This window comes from Bufo bufo, chromosome 3 (assembly GCF_905171765.1).
Source record: "Bufo bufo chromosome 3, aBufBuf1.1, whole genome shotgun sequence".
NCBI lineage: Eukaryota > Metazoa > Chordata > Amphibia > Anura > Bufonidae > Bufo > Bufo bufo.
Genome location: NC_053391.1, coordinates 483096194 through 483113343, shown reverse-complemented (window position 1 = coordinate 483113343; position 17150 = coordinate 483096194). Strand labels below are relative to the sequence as shown.

Below are 17150 nucleotides of genomic sequence, written 5' to 3'. Positions count from 1 at the left end.
GCTCTCAGAAGACCTACGATTAAGAATTGTTGACTTGCATAAAGCTGGAAAGGGTTATAAAAGTATCTCCAAAAGCTGTTCATCAGTCCACTGTAAGACAAATTGTCTATAAATGGAGAAAGTTCAGCACTGCTGTTACTCTCCCTAGGAGTGGCCGTCCTGTAAAGATGACTGCAAGAGCACAGTGCAGACTGCTCAATGAGGTGAAGAAGAATCCTAGTGTGTCAGCTAAAGACTTACAAAAGTCTCTGGCATATGCTAACATCCCTGTTAGCGAATTTACGATACGTAAAACACTAAACAAGAATGGATTTCATGGGAGGATGCCACAGAGGAAGCCACTACTGTCCAAAAAAAACATTGCTGCACGTTTACAGTTTGCACAAGAGCACCTGGATGTTCCACAGCAGTACTGGCAAAATATTCTGTGAACAGATGAAACCAAAGTTGTTTGGAAGAAACACACAACACTATGTGTGGAGAAAATGAGGCCCAGCCCACCAACATCAAAACCTCATCCCAACTGTGAAGTATGGTGGTGGGGGCATTATGGTTTGGGGCTGCTTTGCTGCATCAGGGTCTGGATGGATTTCTATCATTGAAGGAAAAATGAATTCCCAATTTTATCAAGACATTTTGCAGGAGAACTTAAGGCCATCTGTCCACCAGCTGAAGCTCAACAGAAGATGAGTGTTGCAACAGGACAGCGACCCAAAGCATAGAGTAAATCAACAACAGAATGGCTTAAACAGAAGAAAATACGCCTTCTGGAGTGGCCCAGTCAGATTCCTGACCTCAACCCGATTGAGATGCTGTGGCATGACCTCAAGAAAGCGATTCACATCAGACATCCCAAGAATATTGCTGAACTGAAACAGTTCTGTAAAGAGGAATGGTCAAGAATTACTCCTGACCGTTGTGCACGTCTGATCTGCAACTACAGGAAACGTTTGGTTGAAGTTATTGCTGCCAAAGGAGGTTCAACCAGTTATTAAATCCAAGGGTTCACATACTTTTTACACCTGCACTGGGAATGTTTACATGGTGTGTTCAATAAAAACATGGTAACATTTAATTCTTTGTGTGTTATTAGTTTAAGCAGACTGTGATTGTCTATTGTTGTGACTTAGATGAAGATCAGATCACATTTTATGACCAATTTGTGCAGAAATCCATATCATTCCAAAGGGTTCACAAACTTTTTCTTGCAACTGTAGTTGTGTTGGAGGTGTTAGGAAGGGGTTCTGTGGAAATGTCGTATAATGCAGAGTTATGGTGATGCAATAAAATGATAAGGCTGGATTTAATGCAACAAGTCCACTGTACTTTACTGAGGTAGTTCAATAGATGTTTTACACAGGCAAATACACATTAAGTGCAGTCTTTACAGTTGGCATATGCAGTTTCCCAAGGCTGTGTATCGGAGGCAGTGGACACAGTACAAGTTCTACAATCTGCTTAATGTTCCCAAATCAAGTGGTGAAACTGGTCTCTCTTCCTCTCTATATTGGTATTTTTGCAATATCCACAGTGGAATGCAGTCTCTCAACAGGTGGCCAGTCTGTTCTTTTAGTGTGATGGAGAACCTGAAGTCTTTTTCTCCCACCAACATGCAAGGAAGTCTGTAACATTGAATGTAGGTGTCACCTTCTCTGACAAATGCTCTGCACTTTCCCTTATGTGTGCACCAAATGTTCTGCGGAATCCAGTAGCTCTTTTGCTCCAGGGATAGCATATACACTGCCACTTTTTCTGCTTTCCATTCACAGGGCAAGAGGTTTCCCTTTCTAGCTCTGCTCCTTGCAACTTACCCATCCACAACTCACACTAGACTGAACTGCTTCTACTAGAGAGGAAGGGGTGGTGCCAGCCCTGTCTAGCAACAGTGATCCTCAAACCTCTTACTCTCTTCATATACAGCCTTTGAGACATACAGTGCACAAAGCACACTGACATTAACACTTGCAGAGGGACACAGCAGATATGCATTTCGTATTAAATAATAATATAATGAGCTGTAGACTATAGTGCACATTTATTAAGACTGGTGTTTCATACTCCAAACTCAAGAAGTTAGTTGGGGTAAATTGTGTCAAATTCTCTAAATCTCATCCACTTTGCTCCAACTGTAAATGCTGCAAATTTACTTACACTTCTATGGTGGAAAACCCTCAGCATATCCCATGTGGACATACCTCAAAGTGATTGTTCAAAATTGGTGTGCTTTTTTCAGACACCCCAGCATGGCCAGACCCAGAGTGGTGAGCATATTTACCTGGCATATCTCTGCCATTGAATGCTAATTCCATCTCTCTCCCTCAGGTGCTGCAGGCCCCAGGTCTCACTACATCAATTTCCTGTTTGACGGGGGGTCACATGATCACTGCAGCTAATGATTGGCAGCAGCGGTGATGTGTCACCCATTTGTCACTTGAACCACTGAACCCACTGATAGGATGCCATGATTTATGTAAAAAACTAAAATCAGACATATAATACATGGCAGTCAAAGCTAGCCCTGTACATTACATGGATCTAGAGATCTCTCTATTCATTGGTCCAGACTAGCAGCTCAGGGGTGTTTCCTTTCTTAGGAGGCATGTTATTTATGCTGCAGCTCACTCTTTCTGTAACTGTTACAGCTTCTAACAATAGATATAATTGTTTGCAGTTGAAGGATGGAACTGAGCATGTGCAACCACCTCAATAGGTGGACATGCACATTACTATATATAGATTAAACAGTGAAAATACAAGAATATCTCACAACTGCAGCATTTTTGCTACACAAAGAAAATTACAAAAGTAACTAGTTTTTCATGCTAAATTATATTAAAATAATATTTAATGGTGATACGACCCCTTTAACGGTCCATTTACAAAATGATCGCTAGTACTAATGCTCATTCCCAATTGTTGCTTTGTGAAAATATGTCCACCGATCAACCGACAAGTAGTTTAAGGCTGACATGTCAGCCTGCTTTTGTGGGAGGGGCGTAGGCGCTCTTAAAAGGAGGCACGCCCTCTCCTCATGTGCGGGCGTTTTCGGTGCCTTCCCGCCACGAACGTTACGCCCCTTACAGCAGTGCCGCTAGACAGGTAAGTAAGTCCCGTCATGGTGCCTCCGGTTCCTCCGTCTTCGGCACTTGACGGCCGGGTAAGTTCGGTCACATCCACTGCCCTCACTCACCCTCCACGCCGCGGCGCATCCATTCCAGGCGTCTCCCCTACGTCCGACCTCTGCTCCCGGCACAGTCCACAGGGGGGTCACGTGGGACGCCGGGCATGAGGTCCGCCGCAGCGTCCATGTTGCCCGGCAACGAGTTCAGTGTTCTCCTCCTGCACCCACAAGGCACGACTGCCTCCTAAGCTCCGGGGTGCGCCGCGTCCGGTTGCTTTCCCATTGTGGTCTCGTGGCCGGCTGTCCCTCTGGCTCGGCCCCGGTCTGCACGGCGTCTCTGTTACCCGGCAACGCCGTTGGTGTCCCCCCCCCCCCGCGGTCACATGATCTCTCCCTGGTTCCGGTCTGCGCTCCTCTCGTCCACCGCCGCCCTCATCGTACATACCGGGCAATGCGGGTCCGGCCCGGTCACCCGGGGGTCGGGTCCGTCCAGAGCCAGGGCCGCATCAGGGGTGCCGCTTCCACTCTGCCGCAGCATAAAGTTTAAAAAAAAAAAAAAAAAAAAAGTCTCTCACACGAATACACGTTGCACACGGGAGCAGCGCAAATTTCAATTCACACTAATATCATACACACACAGGAGCAATTTAGCTCATAGTAACTGCTACAGGGTCCCCACGGGCCCTCCTCTGTCATCCAGAGCCACTGTCAGCTGACTCAGGGAACCTTCCCCGCCCCCTTCCTCCCCTCATTCACTTGCTTCTGTCCTCTCCAGCTAAAATAAAATAAAATAAAAAATGTGTGTAGGTGTGTGTATGTGTATATATATATATATGTATATGTGTGTATGTATGTATATACACTCACCTAAATAATTATTAGGAACACCATACTAATACGGTGTTGGACCCCCTTTTGCCTTCAGAACTGCCTTAATTCTACGTGGCATTGATTCCACAAGGTGCTGATAGCATTCTTTAGAAATGTTGGCCCATATTGATAGGATAGCATCTTGCAGTTGATGGAGATTTGAGGGATGCACATCCAGGGCACGAAGCTCCCGTTCCACCACATCCCAAAGATGCTCTATTGAGTTGAGATCTGGTGACTGTGGGGCCATTTTAGTACAGTGAACTTATTGTCATGTTCAAGAAACCAATGTGAAATGATTGGAGCTTTGTGACACGGTGCATTATCCTGCTGGAAGTAGCCATCAGAGGATGGATACATGTTCTCATTCTGTTTACCCCAAATTCGGACTCTACCATTTGAATGTCTCAACAGAAATAGAGACTCATCAGACCAGGCAACATTTTTCCAGTCTTCAACAGTCCAATTTTGGTGAGCTCGTGCAAATTGTAGCCTCTTTTTCCTATTTGTAGTGGAGATGAGTGGTCCCCGGTGGGGTCTTCTGCTGTTGTAGCCCATCCGCCTCAAGGTTGTGCGTGTTGTGGCTTCACAAATGCTTTGCTGCATACCTCGGTTGTAACGAGTGGTTATTTCAGTCAACGTTGCTCTTCTATCAGCTTGAATCAGTCGGCCCATTCTCCTCTGACCTCTAGCATCCACAAGGCATTTTGTAAACCCTAGAAATGGTTGTGCGTGAAAATCCCAGTAACTGAGCAGATTGTGAAATACTCAGACCGGCCCGTCTGGCACCAACAACCATGCCACACTCAAAATTGTTTAAATCACCTTTCTTTCCCATTCTGACATTCAGTTTGGAGTTCAGGAGATTGTCTTGACCAGGAGCACCCCCCTAAATGCATCGAAGCAACTGCCATGTGATTGGTTGACTAGAGAATGGCATTAATGAGAAATAGAACAGGTGTTCCTAATAATTCTTTAGGTGAGTGTATATATATATATATATATATATATATATATGTATGCATGTAGATAAATGAATGAATAAATAAGTTTCAACACTTTCACGCTTCAGAGATAAGTCACTCCACAGGTCAATCCTTCACACCGCACGTTCAGCAATTCCCGCTACCCTCCACGTCAGGTCCCACAACGCAGGGCATCCGCAGCCCACCAGAGTATTTAGTTAGATCACAGGGACGGCTGGGGATCCCTGGGTTGTGGGTCGGTAAATGGCGCAGTCTATGGACTGCTCCGGGCCCCCCCCCCCCCTATGCCTCTGACTGTTGTTGCAGACCCTGGGTTTTCGGCCGTGCTAGCCATTTTTTTCGTCTGCCAAGGGTTTTTCAAACAATTTCCGCCCGTGTCGACCACCGCCTGTTCCACTCTGCTACATCTGCGGACGTTTCGGTAAATACTTCTTTTCAGTCACCGTTCTGTCACCAGTCACACGGCGGGTTTTGCTTCCTGTCATCCCACCATGTTCATTGCCGGGTTTTCTTCAGGTTTCACGCATGTCATTTCATGCTCCAACATGTCTGTGGCCTGTTCCGTGTCAGGCTCACGCATTATTCATTACCATTTGTTGCCCATGTCGCCACGGGCTCACGTTTTTCCCAGACTATATCTGTTGCCAGTCACGCTTCAGGCTCACGTATTATTTGCCGTCAGTGCCTGTTTCAGGGTTATGTTTCCAATATATCATGTCTGTTGCCTGTCACGTTTCAGGCTTACGTTTTTCTTTTCTGTTGCCAGTTACGTTTCTGGCTTACGTTTCTAATCTATCATGTCTCCTGCCTGTTACGTTAAGGCTTACGTTTTTCTTTTCTGTTGCCAGTTACGTTTCTGGCTTACGTTTCTAATCTATCATGTCTGCTGCCTGTTACGCTTCAGGCTTACGTGTTTTCTTTTTGTTGCCAGTTACGTTTCTGGCTTACGTTTCTATATGTATCATGTTGCCTGTTACGCTTCAGGCTTACGTATTTTCTTTTATTTTTGTCGCCTGTTACGTTTCAGGCTTACGTATCCACTGTACCACGTCTGTTGCCTGTCACGTTTGTCAGGTTCACGTTTCTCTTATGTATTTATTCCCCGTTACGCTTCAGGTTTACGTTTTTTCATCCATTACCGGTTACAGGCCAGGTTCATGCTGTTAATCACTATTCTTTGTCGCTATAATTTTTTTCCAGATTCAATCAATATTATTTTCTACAGTACGACCCCAGTTTTTGTGTTCTTTTTCCAAAAAAAAAAAAAAAAAGAGTATTGTTACAGACCCTGGGTACTCTGCCGTTAATCTTCAACCAGGGATCCATGCATCCTTACAGAGGTCATAAAATTCCCCACTTGGGGTTCAACCAGGTAGGTGCCGGTTTTTTAGTCCTTCTCACTCCAGTCACACCCAAAGTTTTTATTCTCTCCACACAGTCAAGCAGCTGCAGCGAAGTATATAAAAAAAAAAAAAAAAAGATGGTTCCCTATGTCACGGTTGGGACGCATTGGCGCGTTCCGGTCTGCGTAGTCTCCCCCTCACGTTACCAATTATTTTGCAGTCCCCGGGTGCTGCACCACTCTGGCTGCGCTCGTCAGCCAGGTTGCGCTCATTTGTCCCGTTTGTGCCGACCATCGCTTTCCACTCTCTACATCCACGGACATTTCCGGCAACTGCTTCATTTTCTACCACACATTCGCGGTCTTCCAGGCTACGCTGCTATGCAACTTCCTATTCCTTTGTCACCCGCGTCAGGGTCACGTCATAGTCACCAGGTTGTCTCCAGTCACGTCTCAGGTCACTTCTTGTTCATGTCACCATGTTTTGTTTCTCTGTCATACCTGTCCACGACAGGCTGTTGCTGTCACGTGTCAGGCCTATGTATCAATTGGCGGTAACGGCCAGGCTCCCGCCTCTTGCCTCCCACGGCCTGTTCTGTCCAGGCGTCCGTTCCTTTCTCAATCATTGGCCTGTCACGTTTCAGACTCACGCTTTATTACCATTGCCACTTTTTGCGCTTCAGGCTCACGTGCACATCTCACCATGTCGGGTGCCTGCCACGGTTCAAGCTCACGTTTTTTTTTTGTTCAGTGTATCATCTGTTGCCTGTCACGTTCAAACGCACGTTTCAATCTGTCATCTTGTTGCCATGTTTTATCTGTTGCCTGTCACGTTTTCAGGCTCACGTTTTCAATTCATCATCTGTTTCTGTTACGCTTCAGGCTTACGTGTTATTTTCATTATCTGTTGCCTGTTACGTTTCAGGCTTACGTTTCTAATTTATCTTAGGTTGCCTATTACGCTTCAGGCTTACGTGTTATTTTCATTATCTGTTGCCTGTTACGTTTCAGGCTTATGTTTTCAATTTGTCATAGGTTTGGCTGTTACGCTTCAGGCTTACATTTCAATCAATCATCTGCTGCCTGTTGCGCTTCAGGCTCACGTGTTTTTATTTTTCAGGTGTTGCCTGTCACGCTTCAGGCTTACGTTCATGGCACGCCGTGTCTGCCACCGGCTGCGCATCGATGTACGTTTCCAGTTTCCGTTGCCTCTTTCGTTTAGGGTCCACGTTCGTCACTTCTCATGCCATGGTTATCGCGCTCAGGCGTACATAAGTGTCCGGATCACTCAAAGTCTTACGTGGTATCATTTATTTTCTGTTACCTGTCACTTCAGGTTCACACTGTTAATTTACTGTTTCTGTCGCCTGTCATGTTTTAGACTCGATTCGGTAGTCTTTTCTCCGGTACGATTTCAGGTTTGATGTTTGTTTTCTCTTCAGTTTTCTTTTTCCTGTCTGGGGCCAAGTACGGTTAGCCTTCTCACGTCATTTCACGCTTAGTCCATGGTCCCGCCGTTCAGAGCACTAGACACTCGCTAGTCCTCCTTTAACCACCATTCACGTCTCGGGTGTCGCTTGCAAGGTACGGGGCTTCCTGGTCAAATGTTATTTTCTATTTGTCACTTCGCAGCTGCAGTATGTCGCATTTCCAACATCAAAGAAGGCCTATCTGTACCGGAAACACCCGCATCCAAGCGGCCCTATGGAGTTGGTCAATTCCGAAGTTGGTTACGGAGCTTAACCGGAGAGGGTTCCAATACCCTGTTTCCGCCGTAAAGCAGAGCCGTATAGGCTACTGATGGCTGAACCAGCAGCCCCGGACTTGGAGCAAGTCTCCATGTCCACCCTTCAGGTGTCCCTGGCGCAGCTACATGCCGGGATGGACTCCGTCGCCTCCTTGGTTTCGGACGTCCAGTCCAGCCTCCTGGCCGTCAAGTCCTACTGGGGGCTGCCACCTGTCCAGTCCACTCTAGCCTTGCCAATAACCTCCACCCTAGGGCCCGTTCCCCCAGGTAGGGTTCCGTACGCTACCGAGACTGCTCCCTCGCTTTTCATTCCCTGCCGCAGCCAAACTGCTTGTCATTACAACGAATGTAGGGCCCCTTCATGCATGTTTCAGGGCTCACCCCCAGCCGATGGGTCCTCAGATTCAGGCCATCCTGTTCCACTATCCTTCAACACCTTCAACGATATTTGGCCAAAGTCCAACATTTCTCCATGTTGGAAGACCCCGAAAGTAGGTCGGTTTTCTGTCTCAAACGGTTAGGGGGTGTTCAGAAGAGTAGTCACGCGGTCGTCCCGAGCAGGCAGGCTGTGTCAGGGGATCATTTAGAAGCTTTCCACCTCCCTAGATGGTCTTCCTTTTGGGCTCCTTTCCAGCACTATCATAAAGGCTGCCATGTTCTTTAGTTCCGCGGGTTCTTAGGACACAGCGCATTCACCCACAGTTTCAGTCAGGTCCAAGGGTTTAACCGGGGGTCAGCTGGTATGGCACGACGACCATTTCTCCTCACATCTCCTCACTTCCAACCTCACAGGTGGGTCCACCAGTGGAGGTGAAGTTCCTCCAGTCTACCAACGCATGGGCCCGGTCCAGGTGCTCAGGAGCCGGCTGGCAGCTCTGGGGGACTCCGCCCCTGACCGCCCATTGCTCCCGTTCCAGGTCTCGGCCCGCACGGCCTCGCAGTTTCATCTCCCACGTTCGCACCCTGGCGGCGGGCTTGGGTTTCAACCCCAAGACCATTTCAGGACACTCCTTCCGTATTGGAGCTGCATCCGCGGCTTCAAAGCACGACGTCCCCGGCCACGTCATCCGCAAATGGGTCGCTGGCGCTCCTCAGGCTTCTCACGTTACATACCTACCCTCAGGCCGAGATATCCCAGGCATTCCACAGTTTGGTTTTGTAACTTGGTCAGTGGCGAAGGTTTTTCTCTCCCTACTCATATGTATTTTTGCCCCCTTTTATGCTTATCCGCGGCATGGCTAAGGGCACCTCTCCAGCCATATCAGTTTAGGCAGGTTGGTTTCCTCTCTCAGGTCTCGGCACGTTCGGGGCACCAGCTCTCTGCCGTAGCCATGACCACAAGTAGTTTAAGGCTGACATGTCAGCCTGCTTTTGTGGGAGGGGCGTAGGCGCTCTTAAAAGGAGGCACGCCCTCTCCTCATGTGCGGGCGTTTTCGGTGCCCCACCCTCCCTCCCCTTTTCTTTCCATACTCCTCAGGGTATGCCCCCTTTTAGGCTTACCCGCGGCATGGCTAAGGGCACCTCTCCAGCCATATCAGTTTAGGCAGGTTGGTTTCCTCTCTCAGGTCTCGGCACGTTCCAGCTCTCTGCCGTAGCCATGACCACAAATGAGAGGACCCATTGACTGTCTCGTTTATGCTGGCATAAAAATCATTGTTTGTCGGCAACACATTATTCTGTATAAACAGAGGGCCTGCTACCAGGTGTTTCTGTGATTCTTACCATTGCTGTGCACCGGATCTTGCATCTTGTTTAACGCACTCTGCCTGTCTGCCGCCTGCCCCTGACCTTGTACCTTGTTTACGGACCTCGCTATATTGTTGCTTGCCCTTACCTCGGACTTACTTATTTATGGACTATATCATACTGCCGCCAGCAGTATGTCATTTGCGGAATGAGGTGATGGTTTTATTGGTACCATTTTGTGGGACATACGCCTTTTTGATCACTTGGTGTTGCACTTTTTGTGATGCTAGGTGACAAAAATGGCTTTTTTAGACAGTTTTTATTTTTATTTTTTATGGTGTTTATCGGACTGGGTGGATCATGTGATGTGATTTATAGAGCCGACCATCACGGACGCGGCAATACCAAATATGTCAACTTTTTTTTTTTTTTACATGTGAAACTTTTTTTTTACATGTGAAACTTTTTTCTTTTTTTTTTACCACTTAATTTTTTTATTTCTTATTTTACTCTTTTTTTTTTAATAGACACTAAAAAAAAGTCTGCTTACTGCAACACTGCAATAAAAAATTAGATTTTATAGTTTTTTGCGGTCTGTTTTTCACGGATCCGTTGTTCCATTTTTGAGTTCCGTTGTGTTTCCATTTCCGTATAGGGAACACAAAAAAACGGCCCGTACACTCGCAAACAAAACGATCGTGTGAACTAGGCCTTAGTCAGTATACAGTGATCCCTCAAGACACAATGGCCTCAGGATACAATATTTTCAACATACAATGGTCTTTTCTGACTCATCGTAAGTTAAAACTAGACTCAGCATGCAATGCCTCAGACTCAGATCCAACCAATCAAGGTCACTTCTCTGGTAAAATATCTGTATTAGTTGCTAGTTAGCAGCTCTTTCTGACTGTTATATGTAAGGACTTGTTTTAGCTGTCTTAGTTATCTGCTTATTTTTCTTAAATCTTTATTTTCTCTTATCTTGGATGACAATTTGTGGCTTTGGAACCGGTAACTCAACTTACAATTTTTTCAACATACAATGGTCGTCCTGGAACCAATTAATATTGTAACTTGAGGGACCACTGTATAAGGATTTGCTTAGTGATAATCTAGGAAAATACTCCCAACATGTATGTTGAACGTGTCCACAGGCTATAATGGATCCAATCTATGAAAAGCGTTATAGATCAGGTATAAATTTAAGTGGTATAAGTTGATATGCCCTTTTTCACACTCCATTGAATTGCATGACGCTAGCACATAGGACAGAAGAGTTTCATAACAGGCATTACAAACATGGTGTATACAGTAGGAGTCCAGAGCATAGGGAAGACTTTATTTCTGGGCATGTACGTGTATATCCTTTTTGTATGCTCACTTGATTTAGATGAATTTGAAAGAGGACACATTTTACACTTACTGTAGATTGTAAAGTTCCATTAAGTGCAAGAATAGAAAAAAAGCTGCCATAAACTATAAAATAGAGAACATAACTTGTACCTTTGTTGGCAAGACAACTCCCATGACTGACAAATTTGAAAAAATATAATTGTAAAGCACAATGGGTTCAATTAGGAGCACTAGCTTCTCTCATGTATAACCTTCACATTGCACCATAAGCCCCGAGACCCTGCCCATACCCACTAAGTAATATCTATGAGGGCAGCTGAATGTCCCTCAACATCTGTCATCAGGAGAAACATCTGATCATTTGTTTCCTCAAATGACAGGCCTCGCCAGATGTACCTCACAGCGCAGTATACTCTTCTCACTTCGGCAATAAACTTTCATACAAATTTAGCTGTTTTAAAAGTAATGTGTCACAGAAATTCTATTTCTGCCAGTATTAAAACCAAATAGTGACACATGATTTTTTCTAATCTGTTTTTGCATTCTGATTTCTGATCTTTAATTATCTTATATTCCCTGAACATGAGTATGGGGGCTGCCATCTTGCCTGAGCTGTTGTTAACAGCATTTAGAGATATGCTTTACAGCAGCTACATGGGCCATAGACACAATGGACAGGAGGGGACCTCATTAACTTCTATAGGAGAGTTTTCCAGGCATGCTCTGTGATCGGTGCAGAGGTCAGAAGGGAGTAGATAAGCTATTGTGAATTGTGGATCCTGTTTTATCTATATATACAGTAGGTGATATCTGTCATTCTATCCTTGCCTGCAATGATCAGCAGATAACTGAAGTAAAGTGATCTGTACAGACCATAAAGTGGCACCCATCATAGCCCTAGTAATCAGTGTGAAAACTGCAGGATGTAATATAGGTAGTAACATGGGAAATTAAAAATAACATCAGCAAAAATGCTTTAAAAAGTTAAACAATAGGCTATTTTCTGATGACACATTCCCTTTGTGCATGCACGTTTATGGGGGAGTCAGAGAACTTAAAGGGAATCTGTCACCGATTTGATACATATGCAAATTAACCTGAGATGATTCCTGTCCCTGAGATGAGTCAGGGACAGGACACATCTCAGGTTAATTTGCATATGTGTATTTTATACTATGGTACTGCGCGATGCCCTCCCTGTCCACCTTCACTGTCTGTCAGTGCCCTAAAAACACAATCTACAGTAGCTATACAACTTCAGATTGGTGATTACCTGTTTCTGAGTTCTTGTTTATTCGACTGTATATTCGTGCCTTTTTTCTCGCTCTCACATCAACATGAAGGGGATTCGGGAGGCGGAACCCTATTGCTTTTACTTTAACTGAGCTTGCCCCGGCCGGCGCACAGCTCTGTTTTAAAAGTTTGCTCGCTGTGTAACGTCACAGTAAGAGCTACGGATAGCTAGAAGGACCAAAGTTACACCAACGCGTTTCGAATAAAACGTTATTCTTCGTCAGGGAGACGAAGGGGAAAGCTCAGTAAAAGTAAAAGCAATAGGGTTCCGCCTCCCGAATCCCCTTCATGTTGATTTGGGAGCGAGAAAAAAGGCACGAATATACAGTCAAATAAACAAGAACTCAGAAACAGGTAATCACCAATCTGAAGTTATATAGCTACTGTAGATTGTGTTTTTAGGGCACTGACAGACAGAGAGGGTGGACAGGGAGTGCATCACGCAATACCATAGTATAAAATACACGTGTCACTTGTGAAAAGCAGCGGCGGCGATACCGCTGCAGTACCGCAGCGTTAGTAATTAGGAGTGCAAGCGCCTGTGTAATAGAGAAAAATAATTTGCATATGTATCAAATCAGTTTTTTTACACAATAAAAGCACACAAAGCTATGGGGACTGGGTATTGCGGATGTGCTAGCGGCCATCTAGCAACCTATGTCCTCAGCTCTATACACAAAATCCCGGTGACAGGTTCCCTTAACAGCTATATAAAGTGTATAGCAAACTATAAACATATTTTTTTAAAAAGACTAAAGCCTCATTCAAACGTCAGTGTTCCACAGACGTGTGCTGTACATGTTCTCCACGGACAGCACATTATTCACACATCTATTTTAAGCACGGATGCATGCTTTATTTTGTCCATATTCACAAATCCATCACGCCCATTATAGTCTGTGGGCCCATGAATTCCACGGATGCAACACAGATGCCATCCGTGTTTCATCTGTGTTTCACGGATCATTAAGAAGAGATGCTTTGAAAATTATTTTACAGCTGTTCGGAGTCAGTGAAACACAGATGCAACACGGACAGCAAAAAACGGACACACGGACCCAAGACGGATCAATCGCGAACATCTTCACGAAGGCATCACTGACTATCTTTTTACGGATTTAAGCATGGACACGGACGTGTCGTGTGAATGAGGGTTAACTCTTAAAATTAAAACACTAGATCTGGTGTATCCATCTAGGCATATATTGTAGTTTGGACTACGTTCTAATTCTGTTCTGTAGTTGGTTCAGGTTCATAGCTTTAATCATGTATGATACAGATGTAGCAGGGTTAACACACACGCTTGGTGAGTTATCACATCTAGTTAACGTGTTGTCACTGTGACTGTTAACTCTGCTGCATCTGTATGCATCACTACCCTTAAAACAATTATAATTGCAATGCCTCCGTTACTTGAAACATACAAATGTAGACATTACCAACATCAATTCAAATCTTTTTTGTCTGTCTTAAAGCTGTAACCCATTGATAAATATATATTCCCTAATACCTATTTTATAACATATACCGTGGCTTTTCTTAAAGCAAGTAGAATTTATGTTTTCCTGGGAATAGACTCATTCTGACATAGAATAGTGACACCAGTTAATGTAGTCTTTCTAGTCTAGCCTTGCTTTTCTTATTTATTATTATTTCTAATTATTTATACTTTTTATATAAAAATAGTCATCAGCATTCTTTGTTCAACTTGTCTGTCTGGTATGTTTAACTGACATACTGAGAGTTTTCCTACTAGATCTGCCAGAAGCTAGTCCCAATTATACTCTGTAAAATGATGATCAATCATGTCATTTCTCCCCCCAAGTTATTATTTTACTTGCATGAATGGCACTGTATGCTAGCACACAAAGAAGCAGTAAACCATAGGCCTTCACTCTGCGAGCAAAGCTACAGATTTGGCACCGGTATATACAAACATACAAAATTGAATGCAAACTCTGTTCAGAATTTTTAATTCTACAGAACGGACTCTAAACCACATGTACATGAGTTTAATACGCAACTAATAAACTTCAAAGAAAATAAGCACTTACTTCAGACTCAGCGGGGGAATCTGTGGCACAGCAGCAGTAACACCGAAGACGAAAAAAACCCACATAAAGTTAAACAGAGCTCCGGCATGCATACTTGATCTAGTAAGAGAAGATATCTTCAGAATGTACACAGCCCCTGAATCTCTCCTATCCTAAAGCACAGCTCACACTATAGCTACAGTGCTCCAAGCTGGCCAGAACCGGCTCACAAGCTATCCTCCTGCACAGCTCCTTTGATTAGCTGCCTGCAAGGGTTTGGGCAGCTCTCTAGGAGGGACTGGAGTGCCAAATTCTAAAGTTTGCAGTCTAGTCAGTCAAGTAATTAGAAACAGTTGTAAATCCAGATGTTTTATTTTGACAGACAAAGTACCCTGTTCAGACTTTTTCCCCTTGAAGAGACAACTTCATTCTTGAAATACCTGCAGTAGGAGTATTGCGGTGTGTCCCACATGCTATATTATTGCACTGCAACTGGTGTTAACCAGCCGCAAAAGCTGAAAGATTAGCTTTAAAGACTCCCAGCAATAGAGCAATAAAGTTCAATCTGTATTCCAAAAAAAAGGAAAGAAATCAGAAGTTTCTGAACTCCTTAATGTAAATAGGCCACTTGTTCTCTGGAGAAGTAATCGTCTGGTGGCCAGTGCTAACAGGAACTTAACCCTGTTATCTGGAGTGAGGCGTAATAATACTGCTAGTGGCTAAATGTTTTCGCACACTACTGAAATATGTCATTTTGTGCACTGCAGTTCAGAAACAAACTTGTGCATATGATGATATAGATAATTTGGGTGACACAATTACTTCGGTCATAATTTAGGTAAGAAATCTGAGGTCATGGCAGATAACACTTTCTTATTGCTACTTCCAGAAAATAAAATGGAGTTTTCTGCCACTGTGCTAAAGAATAGAATTCTACTACCAAGACCTGACCACTGACCACTGTAGGAAAGTGATTTCATGGCCCAGGTGGTGTATATACATTCCATCCACTTTTTACCCATACCTGGGGGTACCTTATGGCTAATTGCGTACATGTACTGTGGGTCTCTGCTGTTTGAAAACCTGAATCACGGAAAAGGATATTACTCGTCTATTGAGGGCCAGACTGGTATCCGTGTTTTGCAGATCCATGATTTGCGGGCCGCAAAACACTGTATGGCTGTGCTCATGAGGCCTAAATTGAACATCTTGGTACCTAGTGCAAAATTTGGAATTGGGCTCCCCATCTACCATGTATTTTCTATAAAACTGGTGTCTTCTTTGATGGCTGTGGAGGGTTTGGCTTCCTCAGGATCCTGGGCCCAGTAGCTACTGCTACCTTTGCATCCCCTAAATCTAAGCCCCTGCCCATACAGTTATCCTTTATCTGAGCTTGAAGGTTCACTAAGTTTCAGAGAGAAACAATCGCATAGCCCGCTTTATGTGCAGTCTGCAATAAGGCTCTGGGTACAGTCTAAAATAAGGCTCTTCACCCGAGACACAGAAATACTATTGTTCATCTGGCTGTTAATTCTGTGTCTGACCTATAGCCATTTTTTGGGGTGCAATACACCTTCTTTGGCCCCGTGACACAGAAATACAATAGTTAAAGGGGTTATCCAACCCCTGAAATGCTCCCCCATATGTCCAGGCCCCTCACAGACAGTGTACTTACCTTGCTCCCCGACACCCATGTTGCTCCTGTTCCCCGCACGGCCTCCACTACATCTCTCTGTCACAAACATCCAGCATCGGTGGGGGGCAGCCAATAGCAGGCGGTGACGGAACGAGCAACCCTAGCATCACAGGTGATGCTAGAGAGGCTCGTCCCCATGATCGCCTGCTATTGGCTATCCCCCCCACCCACCCGACACCGGATGTTTTAATCCGCGTAACAGGGAGATGCAGCGGAGGCTGTGCGGAGATCAGGAGACATGCGGGTGCTGGGGAACGAGGTCCTGTAACCCGGAAATACAGTTGTTAATCTGGCTGTTAATTCTGTGTGTGATATAAACCCATTTTTTGGGTGAGATACACCTCCTTTGCACCCGTGACATGGAAATACAATGGTTAATCTGTCTGATAATTCTGTGGGTGACATAAACCCATTTTTTGGGGGTGAGATACACCTCCTTTGCATCTGTGACATGGAAATACAAACGGAGCAACGGATGCAGACAGCACAAGGAGTGCTATCCGCACCTTTTGCGGCCCCATTGTAGTGAATGGGTCCGCACCCGAGCCGCAAAAAATGCGGCTCGCATGCGGAACCAAACAACGATCGTGTGAACGAGCCCTTAATCTGTTAACTGAGAATATTGTGCAAAGTTCATTTATTTCAGTAATGCAACTTAAAAGGTGAAACTAATATGAGATAGACTCATTACATGCAAAGCGAGATATTTCAAGCCTTTATTTCTTATAGCTTGGATGATTATGGCTTACAGTTTATAAAAATCCCAAAGTCACAATCTCAGGTACCCTTTGCTCAGTGTGACACTTTGAGCCTAGAATATTGAACCTTTTCACAATATTCTAATTGTAAGTTGCATTAATGCAACTCCTTTTAAGTTGCATTACTAAAATAAATGAACTTTTGCATGATATTCAAACTTTTTGAGTTTCACCTGTAAACCATTTTGTGGGGTGAGATACTCCGCCTTTGCATCCGTGCCACGGAAATGCAATAGTTAATCTGTGTGTTAATTCTGTGTGTGAC

At 44.6% G+C, this 17150-nt stretch overlaps 1 protein-coding gene across 1 annotated transcript in view; it reads right to left on the bottom strand.

The window, feature by feature from the left end:
• ITGBL1 (integrin subunit beta like 1) overlaps nucleotides 1-14708 on the bottom strand; it is a 649132-nt gene extending 634424 nt beyond the window's left edge. Inside the window, exon 1 of the mRNA XM_040425263.1 lies at nucleotides 14453-14708. Within this exon, the coding sequence (XP_040281197.1) occupies nucleotides 14453-14544 (92 nt within the window). The 5' untranslated portion in view covers nucleotides 14545-14708. The remainder of the gene's footprint in view (nucleotides 1-14452) is intronic.
• Nucleotides 14709-17150: the final 2442 nt, after the last annotated feature.